This window comes from Apostichopus japonicus, chromosome 22 (assembly GCF_037975245.1).
Source record: "Apostichopus japonicus isolate 1M-3 chromosome 22, ASM3797524v1, whole genome shotgun sequence".
Taxonomy (NCBI): Eukaryota; Metazoa; Echinodermata; class Holothuroidea; order Aspidochirotida; family Stichopodidae; genus Apostichopus; species Apostichopus japonicus.
The window spans coordinates 14,934,367-14,948,753 of record NC_092582.1 but is presented as its reverse complement, the minus strand read 5'-3'; the positions used below and the strand labels follow the sequence as shown (position 1 = coordinate 14,948,753).

General features: G+C 36.8%; 1 protein-coding gene across 1 annotated transcript in view; it reads left to right on the top strand.

The window, feature by feature from the left end:
• LOC139964031 (golgin subfamily A member 1-like) overlaps positions 1–14,387 on the top strand; it is a 28,475-nt gene that overhangs the window by 807 nt on the left and 13,281 nt on the right. Inside the window, exons 2-13 of the mRNA XM_071965339.1 lie at positions 198–413; positions 2,884–3,037; positions 3,451–3,581; positions 4,352–4,471; positions 5,248–5,396; positions 7,944–8,055; positions 8,583–8,678; positions 9,602–9,730; positions 10,141–10,236; positions 10,799–10,990; positions 11,730–11,903; positions 12,427–12,522. Of these exons, the coding sequence (XP_071821440.1) occupies positions 201–413; positions 2,884–3,037; positions 3,451–3,581; positions 4,352–4,471; positions 5,248–5,396; positions 7,944–8,055; positions 8,583–8,678; positions 9,602–9,730; positions 10,141–10,236; positions 10,799–10,990; positions 11,730–11,903; positions 12,427–12,522 (1,662 nt within the window). The 5' untranslated portion in view covers positions 198–200. The remainder of the gene's footprint in view (positions 1–197; positions 414–2,883; positions 3,038–3,450; positions 3,582–4,351; positions 4,472–5,247; positions 5,397–7,943; positions 8,056–8,582; positions 8,679–9,601; positions 9,731–10,140; positions 10,237–10,798; positions 10,991–11,729; positions 11,904–12,426; positions 12,523–14,387) is intronic.

Below are 14,387 nucleotides of genomic sequence, written 5' to 3'. Positions count from 1 at the left end.
ATGAATTGAAGTTGACTTCCTGCAATCCCCACTTCTGTGCACCTATGGCAGGCTATCGCCTAACAAGTATCCCACGTGTAGTAGCTTTGAGGAGAGGCACATTGAACATGAATACAGGGCCTAGGCCTATAAAGTACACTCTTAATTCGTTTTTATCCATCATCAGATAAATACTCACAAGTTGTCTTTTCCATCAGGTCATGTTTGCTAAACTGAAAAAGAAAATTGCAGAGGAAGAAGGGGTAGACGAAGGGGAGCTAACAGCTAAAGTCACCCCAGGTGGAGCTCAGAGAAAGAGTTCACGGGAAAACGCTCGGAGAGCAGGAGAGACCAGTCCAGCAAGCTTATCTCCGTGGGGCAGCACCTCTAGTTTGGCTAGCAGTGTCTCTGCTACCCCCACATCTGCAAAGAAGGTAAGGAACCAATCATAAACTAATAGATAATACATATGGTAGTAAAGAAACATAGTTTAGATAAACAAGTTTGGTCTACTTTAAGTCGCATTAGAATTATGATCTAATCATAATCATGCCATTTTCTGTAACATATGTAAAGCAACTCTTGCAAAAAAGCAGTTTGTTTTTGACTTTTGTTTCTATGGCCATTGTTAGTGATGAGAGGGGGGAGGGACTTAACAATATTGTCATAGATATGCCATCATGTGACTATAATTTGTAATACTCAATACCCTATCCCACCCATCCCATTCTCTCTCTTTAATAAGAAACGCAACTTAATTTGAGTTATAAAGAGATAATTGTCCCCTTAGCCTTGAAAAGTATCAGGCAGCAATGGTTACATTTACTAGTTCCCATACAACATGTGCTGCTTAATTACTGTAAGTGATGGACACTAAACAGGCATATTAATGCACACTGTTACACATTTGAATTCTTACACATTTGGATATCTTACACATATGGATATATCTTAAAGCAAACTTCTTGCAATGGCCGGATTTTTTAGTACAAAATGCCCTTCATTTTAATACAGGCCTGTTCATTCATTTTATTTTCTACGTAGTATTATCCAACCCATAGTACTTTCTTTGCTGTATTCAGGCTGTTCAGGCATTAATGTTCCAAATTAAAATGAAAGTCCTGAGGAAACTTTGCATTTGATTGGATGAAAGAAGGGCTTATTTTAAGCATCCTGGAGAAATTTGTATGCAGTTCCCTGTGTGTACTTTCTTCGTGATACAACATTTGAAGTTAATACGTTTTGAGCAAACAGATTTGATGTCATACTGTAGAAGCATGCTAATAAATTTATTTCATTTATGTTTTCTTCAAAATTGTGATTCGTCAAAATTTGAATGTACACTAGGTCCCGTCATTGGTATATTGTGAACTTCACATATATACCCCTTAGGTACTGTGAAGTTGGAACCATTACTAATGAATTTTTTTGGCAAACAGTTTGATGTCTGTGTACAACTATGACATCACACCTGTTTGCTCCAAGTTTATATACAGTGTGGTTCAATCTGTGACAATTTCAGTCGCCAATATCTCCAGAACACCATGTAGGAACTGGTCTCAAATTACACCAGGCTGCTAATAGAATGTGGACATTTTATCAGTCAAGACTGGAGTAAATTTTCCTCTGGACTACTATTTCAAAAGTATTATCGTCACTATTAATTCAATTTGTCATTTGCTGTTGAAATCATCAAGGTCATTAAGGAAATTATGGAAATGAGATTGTCAAGTGCTTCTACCCTACATACTACTTGAAAAGTTACTCTCAAAAGTCCAAGATGAAATAGATTGCATTTATCATACCGCTCATGCCAAATGTGTAAACATGGTATTGACTGCAAAATGGGGGAGTGGGGGGGGGGGGGGCTTTAAAGGGTGTTAGCAAGGGCAGATATAAGAAATGTACATTTGTACTAATTAACAACAAGTGCTACTTTTCAACAAGAAACAGGAAATTTCATATTTCCTGTTTAGCTATACTTGTCAGATTTCATTGAAACTTCCGCAAATGTATACACGTGTACAAGCTGTCACTCAGAAAAATTTCACAGAGGAATTTGTTTCTATCCCTCATAATTGTCCATGTACAGTATTGTTCATGTACAGTACAGTACAGTAGAATTACAGTGTAGGTGCCTGTTTCCAAAGTAAACATCAAAGGAGCTGTTTTTATTGATAATGTTACCTCATAGGCAAAATTCTACAAGATTTAATGTGATCAAGTTTTTAAGTATCTGGTTGCATTTCACTGTTGTATCAATACTATATAGTGACTCCCTTTTCTTTTCTTTGTTTCTGGTTGATAGTTAAATTGTTAAAATCAGACAATAATAATTTACAAAGTTTTCAGTGGTGATTCACATCATGCCAGCTGGACCTTCATAAAACTGCTGCCATAGGTCTGATTTATAAGTCCTAATTGGTTCTATAAATTAGTTTAATTCGTTATCAGTTTATGGCGTTATGGCAGTTTCAGTGATGGTTCATACAATTAGGCTAGCTGGACCTACAGTATTGTACTATAACTTCTTGTTGGTTTGATGGTATTGTAAACTTAAGGCTTATTGTTGAATGTTTAAAAAAGCAAGAAAACAATGTTTTCTAGATCTATATGGAACATTACAAACTTGTGACTTTTACTCATGATTTACTCATGCATTTGCATAACACTATGTTGTCTTAATATGTAACCTCAATATCAGGGAAGAGTTTGGATGGCCATGACTTGAAGGATTTGTACTGGTGGGAATTTTAAGCAATATGTTAGCTTGTCGATCTTTGGAAACATTACTGATAACCCATAATACTCGTCACTCGTCAGTAAGTTTAGATGTGTGTTGATAGACTTGCTGTATGCAATCTGGCTTACAAGTTTAACACAGTCATCATTTCTTTCTTGTAGGACTCTGTTGACTCCAGCAGAAAAGATGGTTTTGGGAACAAGGATGAGCAAATTAAGAAACTTGAGGAGAAGTTGGATGAGTATTCGCTGCTCTTGAAAGAGGCAGTCAAAGCAAAAGAGAAGATGGAAAATTCAGTCATCAGCCATGAGGAAGGTATTTAAAGCAAATTTCAAAACAATAAAGTACTACAATGTAAAGTAATGATCAGTTAGTCCAAGAGTTGCTTGGTTAACCCTGAAGCTTATAGGCCACACACCGTCTGTACAGACTTCCACTGTGGTCTGTGAAAGCTTTCTCTAAATTAATTTTGAGTCAATGCAAAAAAAAAATGGAAAACTGACTGAGAGCATTATCAACAATTGTTTGCAAGAGCAAAATGGTAGATTTTTCCTCACAAAAATCTGTAGAAATTTGAATATGGATTTTTGGCAAGAACTTTAATAGCAAAGCTAACATCTGTGGTGCCTGCTTGTGCAAGCCTAACAGATGTAATCAAAATTCAATTATCTTTTTTCCTTTCCTTTAATTGTTTCTTCTTGGTGCTTTTCTTTTGTTTTAAAAAACAGCCACAAGCAAGAAAATTCAGGATATAAATGAACAATATCAGCTCCGAAGATCCAAAATGGCCGAAAAGCTTGCCTCTGCCGTCAAGAAGAAAGAAGACGAAATGACTGAGAAATTGCAAGAAGTGGAGAAGGTTGGTAATATTTTAAGAAATTTTCTGGATAAGTTTGTCTTTTTGAAAGTACTTTTGGGTTTGGTTATTGCTACTTTGCAAAGAAGCATGTGGAGCTAAAGAAAATTGAATTTGTAGTTTGTGCTCTGTTCACAAAAATATCTTTGATTTCGTGCAGGTTTTGATACTCCGATTGCAACATTTTCCGTTCTTCTTTTTCGTAATATTGATGTCCACGATAGCTTGAGTGTATGTGTTAAATATGTGGATTTGGTGAGCAATTTTTTGAGAAAAATGTTGAAACTTAAATATTTACTGGTTGTAAACCACCTTACTTCTTCTATGTTTTATGAATATTAATATCTTGTATGAATATTAAACTTATAACATCAAACAGCAGATGAAATGCAACAAGTCAGAGTGTGTTTGCATACATGTGCAAACATAAGATGGCTGGTTTTAGCAGAGGTGCAAGCTCATTCTTCATGGCTATGGAAAGTTTCTATGGTGGACTTGGATGACTTTGGTGTTTTCCTGTAAGCCGAAGCCATTTGAGGGACCTGCAGAAATGATGCATTTTATGTACAGTTAATTCATTCTGACATGCATTACTTTCTACATTTAACCATTCTTGGACAACCAAACATTGCCATCAAAAACAGACAACATTAAGGAAAGTCCAAGTCGTACTGGAGACAATCAGTAAACTTCCTTAAAAAACAACCCTGCGAACATTTTAAGAGTAGAGGATTTCCTGCTCGTTTTTACAAGTCTTTGTTTCTCATCGATAGGAAAATTGTTCGTTGCAAGAGAGACTTCAAAGACTGGAGCGAACAAGGTTTAAGAAGGAGGAAGAACAGGAAGATTTCCAGGGATTCCAGGTCCAAGAACTTGCCAAAGTCAAACACATGGTAAGTTTTACTCCCATACAGGCATGTTAGTTATTGTAAACTTGCAAAAGTCAAACACATGGTAAGTTTTTCCACACAGCCATGTTAGACATGTTAGTTATATAGTAAACTTGCCATTTGAAGTCAAACACATGGTAAGTTTTACTTCCATACATCCATGTTAGGCATGTTAAATTTTGCAAAGTCGTTTCCCATGCTAGGTGAAACAGATTCAATCACCACGGAAAGTTAATTTTGCCACAGTTACTTGATTGTGGTCGCTAAGCCTTTCCAGTTCAAATCACTGTGGTTATTTAGAGTTGTGAAAGTTAACTTGCCAAAGTTAATCTCCATAGCATATTAGATTTATCAAAGTCAGATTCTGTGGTGAGTAGAAACTTGAGGTAATGTAGATCTACTAAAGTAAGAATAATTGTCATTAATTTGATCTATATCTGAAACTTTTAGATAGAATGTTAGATTTATCAAAGTCAGCTTCTGTGGGTAAGTAGAAGATTGCGGTAATGTAGATTTACTAAATTAAACATAATCATGATTTTAATCCATTTCTGAAACTGTTAGATATAATGTTAGATTTATCGAAGTCAGATTCTGTGGGGTAAGTAGAAGCTTGTGGTAATGTAGATTTACCAAATTAAATATAATCATGATTTTAACTGTTAGGTAGAATTTTAGATTTATCAAAGTCAGATTCTGTGGGTAAGTAGAAGCCTGTGTGGTAAAGTGGATTTACTAAAGTTTAAAATAACTTTAATTATTTTGATCCATTTCTGCAGCTGTTGAACAGCCAAGAGAGTCTACAGAAGTGTCGGGCTGATCTCGAGCAGTCCAGGGAGCGGCTGGAGGAGAAGTCTAATCTCTCAGAGGAGCTGAGCCGGACGGTACAGACCCTGAAAGATGAGAAGGCAGAAGTTTCAACCAGCAGGTGAATGATTTAATACTAAAAAAGGCACTGATGTAGTAGGAAGCAGGGTTGTAGTGAGTCCCCACATTATATGTCGGAATCAAGTCATTACCGGCCATTTTGCTGACATGCGCGAAGGAATCTTGAAAAATGAAAAAAGCTTTGACAAGTGTGTTCCAATCCACCCTTTGTTGAAAACGAAAAATCAGGCATGAGACTCTTCCGCGGAAACGCGGATTTCCGATTATTTTTGGTTCCTTGCTTTTTGCAAAGCAAGGAACCTATGCGTTCAACTTGGCGTGTGTATGTGTGTATGTGTGTGTGTGTGTATGTGACGCTTGGCTTGTGTACACGATATCTCAATAAGGAAATGATGTATCATGATCAAACTTGGTGGATGGATAGCCCATAGTAAGAGGAAGATCCCTATTGTTTTTGGTGCCCGCAAAGGTCACCAAAGGTCAGTTAGATGCCAAAAACCAATATATTAAAAACAGCAATAACTCCCATTGACAGGGTCCGACATGGTTGATATTATGGGAGTAGTTGTAAATGGGGTAAGGGATCGTTTCGAAACATAACGGTAATGTGATCGAAGGTCAACAAAGGTCAAATAATGATAAAAAACTAGTATTTTTGTGATAACTTGAGAACGAAATGTCCGTTAGGGTTGAGAGTTGCTTCAATGTTATCCAATTGTCGACCCGCATCTGGGTGACCTTTGACCTCAATTTGACCTCTGGTGACCTTTTCGTGTTTTGTGGATTTTTACAGTTTCTATGCTATTTTCAGATGTTAAAGGTACCTTCTGATCATAAATGTCAATTGGTTGACACCCGTGTGACCTTCGTGTGTGAAGTTATATGAGGTCAAAGTTAATTTTCAGACATTTAATGCAATAACTCCCAGTGCCAAGGTGTGATAAGGTTGATTTTTTGGACAAGTTGCAAATGGTATATAGGGGAATATTTTCAAACTTAACGGTCATGTGATCCAACGTCACCAAAGGTCAGCTAATGTTAAAAAAGTAGTATTTTGGGGGGAGAAAATGGGCAAAGAAAAAATGTTTAAATTTTTACAGTCATGCTCTATTTAGGTCTCACCGATCAAATATGTCAATTGGTTGACCTCCGGATGACCTTTGTGTGTGAAGTTATGTACATACAAGTTCAAAGTTAATTTTTAGACATTTAATGCAATTAAATTTCAATGCCAAGGTGTGACATGGTTGATATTTTGGAACAAGTTGTGAATTGGGTGGTGGAACATTTTGAAACTTAAAGGTCATGTCATCTGAGGTCACCAATGTTATCATATCTGTTGACACGCTTGTAGGTCTCTTATATTTCTTACATTTTCGACGCCTTATTTAGATCTCAAAAGTGACTTTTGATCAAAAATCCGATCACATTTTGTGATCACAAAAGTGTTGGCTATAGTGATGGTTACTTTATGGGAACATGTAGGACCACAATTACTTGGACTATTTGAGCCCAATCTTGCTTGATAATATTATGTGTATTGTCATATACCCCAAGCAAGGAACCACAGTGTCCTTGGGCTCTTGTTTTTTTCATTTTCGCATTTTTTCTCGTAATTCGCGTTTTTTATTATTTTTTTTATTTATTTATTTATTTATTTATTTATTTTTTTTGCCGAACATGCTGGACTGTGAAGGGAAGGAACACCGAATTTGACCAGTGGTGGAATCAAGTAGCACCAAGCAAGCAAAAAAGCCTTCTTTTGGTTCAAAAAAGCTAATGGATAAATTATACAAGCAGAAATTCCACACTTTTTTGGCGAGTTACGTGATGTGATAGATTCCATCTAGAGTCCACCATTTTGCATTTAAGCCCTCCTTACCTGACAAAAAAATTCTAAAGGGGAGGGGGACACCCCTTCCTCTTAAACCCCTCCCCCAGGACGGCGATCGATAAATTTCAGATTTTTTTTCCCCGGCTCAGTCTCATCCCTGAAAAATCTGATACATTTGTTCGATTCACCAACCTTTTAGAGATGCAGTGACTTGCGCCATGACTTGTTGAAACACTGTCAGGAAGGGTAATGGATGTTCTTTTTTCAATGATAGAATGTGGTTCCTGCAGGAAGTTGTACATTATATTTTTCACAACATGAATTCAATCCAATCGATTCAATGCAAATTATTTGTGCTGGTTAGGGGCAGGGGGTAGACCATGGAAATTGCTTTTGTGACATACATTTCATTGCCTCTTCAACATATGTTACTTGACTTATATTGACTTTTTGGTCCCCATGCTGAAGGTTCCGTAACCTTTGTAATCGTGATGGCGTGGGTGCGTGTGTCTGTGTGTGTATGTGATGGTCATTTTACATCTCCACTGCTTTAGTGAGAAGGAAGAAATGAAAACAAAAAATCTGGAAAAAGTTTAAAATCTCTTTTGAATCTTTTGGAAGATATTGAGTTAATAAATTCTCAAGTGATGTTTGTCAATTTGATATTGAATTCATTGTTTTATCTTAGATCAATTACAGAATGAATATTTTATGTCTCAAGTAGATCAATTGTTCTTTTTTGTACATCTTCAGAGACCAACTACAGAAGTCCAAAGATGCCATGCAGGAGACATTGACTAGGATGGAGAAAGAGGCCTTAATTATGGAGGAGAGGTGTCAAACTCTTACCAAAGAAAAACAAGAGGTTAGTAGAATGAATTTCTTTGTTATGTGTTGGATTTAGGAAATAAATTTTTCACTCCTGATTTTATCCTTTCCGAAGATGTTTGGATCAAGAATGTGAAACTATCGAAGAAATTTGTGAAAATTACTAAAATTTAATGTCTGTTACCAGCTTCAATGCTATAAGCTGTTTACACACTCTCCCACCTCGATTTATTCTTCACTCACAGAGAAGACAAAATTATTAGTTTGGAGAAGAATGCTACCACAGACTAATAAATATTTATGATCAACATCAAACTATACTGATTTAATATTCACTTTGCTATGAAAATGGAGGACAGGAGTCTATTTATGATGAGGGAATGATGACATGTTTGAGGATATAGAAAAGATACTTCCCTCCTCCCCTCCCCTCCCCCCTGCCCTCCTTACACCCCAAGACCTACTTTTATCATATATCTTTGAGCAAAGTACACAGTCCATTATCAGTGAATGTTAAAATAGTTAAACCATTCACCCCAACCTTGGTGTTTTCTTCACTCACAGAGAGAAAGTCAAATTCTCAGTTTAGAGAAGAAAGCTGCCACAACTCAGGAAGAATTAGATGCCCATAAATACAGTGAACAATCTTCCAAATCGCAGGTTTGTTTGCTCAAATCATTTTACATGCTTTACAAGTTTTCACAGCTGCAGAAGATTTGGAAAACATCTCATTGTCTTTATTTTTAAACTTGTATGACCCCTTGTGACTGGTTTTATTATGACTGTGAAATTTTGCGGTGGGTATTTAGTCGTGTTATAAGTGTCACTAATGGGTAGGCCCAGTAATCATGCCATAGAACTGCATGGTAGGGTAGAAGAAGATCACAAGGTACAAAAATACATTGAAGGCATGCATTCAGAACTCTATGTAAATCTCTGACTTCTTCCCTCGTTACAGCAGTACATGCTGGGGATTTTGTTTTAGTTAGTGAATAATCATGTAATTTATTATATATTGATAAACAAGTTGAATAAAAGACAACTATTCAGCAAAGAACAGGTGATCGCCAAGTATTCTTGACAAAGGCAAATCCTGTTTTCTTTGTATCTAAAACCTTACTTCAATATTGAATTATTGTGACTGTCACAAGCACTGCCGTCGAACAGTAGATACCTCATGAACATCTCTCACCAATTCCTTAATATCGATCCAAGAAACCACCAAACACTTTGAAGTATTCAGGTTAACTTTAATTATTTAAAGTCTTTGGATGTGTTTTCATAATGATTGTGCTAAAATGAACTGCTGACATAGTGGCATGTGCCAACTTTTGTAAGGTGAAAGCAAAGTACAGTCACCAAGGACATAAGATTGAATACCATGGTAGTAGCTGATTTCATGCCAGTTTAATCTTCTTTTCTTTTTCTTTCATTGTTCTTAATCCTTTCTTAGCATCAATATAATCTATAGGAAAAACAGGGTAAATTCCATCTCGACACATTATGTTTTCCTTTCCATAGAGGCCTCTTTCCCAGACTCGTCTGACCGAGATTTCATTTTCTCCTTTTTTCCCCCGACGCAGGTTAAGAAAGATTTTGACGAAAAGGACAGGACCATTACCCGACTGCAAGACAAACTCTCAGTCCTAGAACAGAGATTACAAGACACCTCCTTGTCGGAAGATGGAAAAGTGACCGCAGTCAAAGCAGAGGTCTGCTAATTGAACCAATTATATCCTTCATTTCTTGAGTTTCTAGTTTTTCCTAGTTATTTCTCTCGTAAAATTTTGTGACTTTCTACTGTCTGATCGATTGCCTCACTAATTTAATATGAGAAACTTTACAGATTAGGGTTAGTAGTAATAAAAGTACTTTATTATTCGAATGAACAGAAGTTACTTCACATTTCCAATATCGTGATTCATAAAATGGTGTAGCCAAGCACTGCACTCTTGCCCCATTCCCTCTACTAGTTTTTGACTTCCGAAAAAAGTATACTGTAATTTTTAAGAAAGCTTCTACATCCCCTTTTCATTATTCATGAAGATCCTGTTTTATTGAAGACTGAATAGTTTTACATGATTGACAAATCCTTATGTTCCTCTTTTGAATTTTTTCGTAGAGAGACCTCCTCGAGAAGAAACTTGAAGAAGTACGGAATCAATTGAGTGAGCTGAAAATACAATCATCAGAGCAAATCTCAAGTCTGGAGAAACAGGTCAGAAAATCTATATCAATGTTTTTTATTTAATAATTTGCATACATTTGCATAAATGTAGTAATGAATATTAAAAAAATTGCATGTTCAGATGGCAAGTTGGTGAACCGTCTGTGCTATAACTCTTTGAATTGGTATTAAATGGTAGCCTTGAATGGTGACACAGGTACATTGGAATGCTTCTACAAAGAAACTAATGCTAGTTCATGTATCTTTAATTAATTTCAATTTTCAAGAGAGTTCCCATTTTCTTGCCCCCAATCACAAACGTGTTCTTATCTTTCCACTTTGTGAAGTACTCCAAAGGGGTCAGGCTCATAAGGTGAATCACATAACCCTACTGGCTTAAAAACTTATGCTCTACTTTTAACCACACTGCACAGGAAGCCGAGTGTTGTCCACAAACTCTGCTTCAAATCTGTTTAATTCTTGGCTTGTTTTTGGCTAAGTGTGTTAATTAAGAGGATAAGAAAGAAACATAAAATGAATAGACATATTTGAATTTTGGGCAAACTCAATTTTAGAATTCTTTTCTATTATTTGTCTCTCCATCTGTCATCAGATTTCTCATCTAAACGCCAAAATCTTGGAAGATCAGGACGATCAAAAAGAGACTAAGAAAGATCTAGAGGCATCAACGGTGAGATACCAGAAGGAGATGGAGAAGATGGAAGCAAGGATCAAAGAGCTGGAAGAAGAGAAAGGAATTCATTTAGAGAAACTGAAAAAACAGTCCACAGACCTGGTTCTTCAGGTATTAACATATTTAGGAGTACAATTTCAATTATAGATTCTTTCATTAATAATATATTTCAGAACAGTATTTTCCAATTTCATCAGAATCAGTCATGTGACAACGTCCAAATTTTGGTGCATAAGATTTGCACCAAGCCTGGAATACTTGTTAAACTTTCCTTCTGTAGAGAAGAAACAAATTTTCTTTTGATACTGAACACCAGATGTGGTGAGAATGCAACATATTAGCAGTACCTAGTGTGTTTTAATACCTTTGTGTCAGTATTACAAATTATACAATCACCTGCTTTAAGCTGATATCTTGTGTTGTGGGGGTGGGGGAGGGGGGGGGGAGAAGTTAGGGCAAAGAAAGATCGGGGTTATGGCAATGAATTGTTGTGGATGTGGTTCAGGACAGAGATCATGGCTACCTGGGTTTATGTCAACTGGGTTTAACTGACCTGGGTTTATTGACCTGGGTTTAACTGACCTGGGTTTTATTGACCTGGATCTAACTGACCTGGGTTTATCTGACCTGGGTGTAAATGACCTGGGTTTATCTGACCTGGGTGTAAATGACCTGGGTTTAATTGACCTGGGTGTAAATGACCTGGGTGTAAATGACCTGGGTTTATCTTACCTGGGTGTAAATGACCTGGGTTTCACTGACCAGGGTTTCACTGACCTGGGTTTAACTGACCTGGTATGAAACAATCATCAGTGTATTCAACTCTTTTTTTCTTACCCTACTTTTCTAGAAATCAGCCAGTGAGACAGAAATGTCAAATGCCCAAAGAAGCTTTGATCAGAGCAAGAAATTGATCATGGAGCAGAAGCAACAACTGCAAGAGAAAGTGGCAGGATTTGAAGCTAAAATCATCCAACTTGAAACTGCCCGGGACTTTGATAAAAGCGCATCTGAGCATAAGATTGTAAGTTAACACTTTCTGTAGCTTTGTAGAACCGACGAAAGATGTAACTGCTAACTTTGTTTACATATAAGAGCACTGCAGTCTTAGTATTGTCTGAGTTTGAAATGATACTGGGAGGTGATCCCCGGTTACTCGGTGCACAAAGCTATGTGGCTTCTGACTGGTACCCCGAGCGGAGAAATAGCTATATAGGTGATTGTCACCAACTAAAGTTTGGACACCTCAGTCGGTAGAGAGCTGGGCTTGTAACCCAGAGGTCACTAGAGAGGTCACATTTTGGATTGAGAAAGTTTTGAATAACCCAGGATATAACAGAACAGATTCCTTCAAGTGTGGAGTTTCATTTGTCGTGTTAGTGCAAGCATCCAGGTCTTGGTCAAACGGTTAAACTAAAAGAGATACAGGCAGAAAACGGATATTGAAAATAGACCTGTAAATTCTTGGTAAATTTCCTATCTACTGCCTGTGATATGCTGTTTGTAGAGATGTCATTGACGCCCTGAAATATTTCTCTTTCCAACAGGGCCGTCTACAAAGTGTTAATGAGGAGTATTTAGAAAAGGAAATAGAGCATGAAAGACAGGTTACACAGTTGGAGGAGGAGAAGGAGAAACTCCAGGTAAGGACAAAGGGTGGCTTATAAACTAGGGGTGGCTTAAAAACTGCAGTTGGCTCATTTAATAGGGGTATATTTTATCTAGAATCTAGGTATAGATTCACACAAAATATTCCACAAGTGGGACATTTTATGGCAGTTATGAACTTTCATTCATTTGATCATTTCATCGTGGAAACATTCTGGAAATGTTTTCTATGGTACTTTATTTTCAACTGGCTACCATGATTACAAGCAGTTTAAGAAGGTAGAGCCTGTCCTGAAATATCATTCCCATTGTGTCTAAAAGCAAGCTGTATCTGTTATTCCCCATTGTGAGTGAAGCAAGCCAGTGTCTGTCCTGGGGTGAAGCACACTGGAGTCTAATCCTACAGTGTCATCCCCTATTGTGAGTTAAGCAACTTAACTTCCATCCTCAGATTTTTGTTAATTATTATTATTTTTTTTTTACATCACTCATCTGTTTTCAGAGTACTGATTTTTACACTAGCTGGATAGTGATCTGATGTGAGGTTTAATTACAAGTTTTCTCAGTTTGTAGTTGGGCAGGTGCTGTCAAAATCAATAACAGCTGGTTTTATATCTGTCATTTTCACTATGATGATGTGTAAACAAAAAAGTGAAGTGTGCATTTACATATGAATGCAATAAAAGGCAATTGACATGTATTTTATGGTATTTTATCAGCAAGTTGTGACACACCATCAGCAAATGACCTTTTTAACAGTTAAAGCTGTATAGTGAGGCACAAAATTAATGTTAGTCTCAACAATGTCAATTCCGTTGATGGAAAAACCAAAATTTACAGATCAACTTAAGAACGAATTTATTCACTAGAACATGAAGACATCTAGTCTACAATTTTCATTTATTCAAATGATGCATAATTTCTCTTGAAAATATAAAAATGAGAGAGGCTAACTAAAAGGGAGGCAAATTGGGTTAACTAAACAGGGGAGAGTGGTACCAACAGAGAGGGGACAGGGGCACCTACTGAGAGGGGAGAAGAGGTATCTACTGAGAGGGCCTTGGTCACTTCTCAGACCTGGCCTTTTATTAGTTTTGAGCATATTTTCACAAAAGTCTTTAGAATGAGCTCATCTACGCACCTTCATACAGCTTAGAAATCACAAAAAGAATCATTTGGCATGAATCACCTGACATGGTATATTTAGACAATCATTCAATGTATGCATATCAATACATATTAATGTGCTGGGCAGACGTGTGGTGTTACCGTTTTTTTTCACAAATCCATCATTTTCTCACAGCTCGGTGGGAGTAAACATGGCTACAGTGCACCCAAAAAAAATGAATGGCTAGAGTAAAAGTTGAAACAACAGTGAACGTAAATGTTAGAAGCAATCTGCACATTCAGGAATGACGCAAAATATATCAGAATTGCGTTGCCCCAAATTTTTGGTTTGTTTCACGTTGATCTGTTTTATATCTTTATGTTTCAATGAATTTTGAATGTCTCCATCTTTTTATTTTCATCCATGCACAATCATTTCTGTCAGGCATTGTGCCAAAGCTTGAATTCTGGTGAATACTTGGAGCATGAGAAATCTCTCTCTAATGAGATTTCTAAACTCTCTGAGCTAAAGGAAACATCGGAGGTTGGTTAGGGGTTTCACAGGGGGGCACTAATTTCTATGCTGAATTTCTCATACTCTTCGACACCCTTGCACCTATTAAAAATCCCCAGGGAATTATTTATCGACTGTTCACGTAGCAACTTTTGGCTGACATAAATATACACAGATGTGAAACAGTTTATTTTTTTGTGACTTTCAAGTATCTTCCGGTTTGTTTTGTATCTAGAAACATGATAACTAGCCTTTCAAACATTGCTATGGAAATCATAA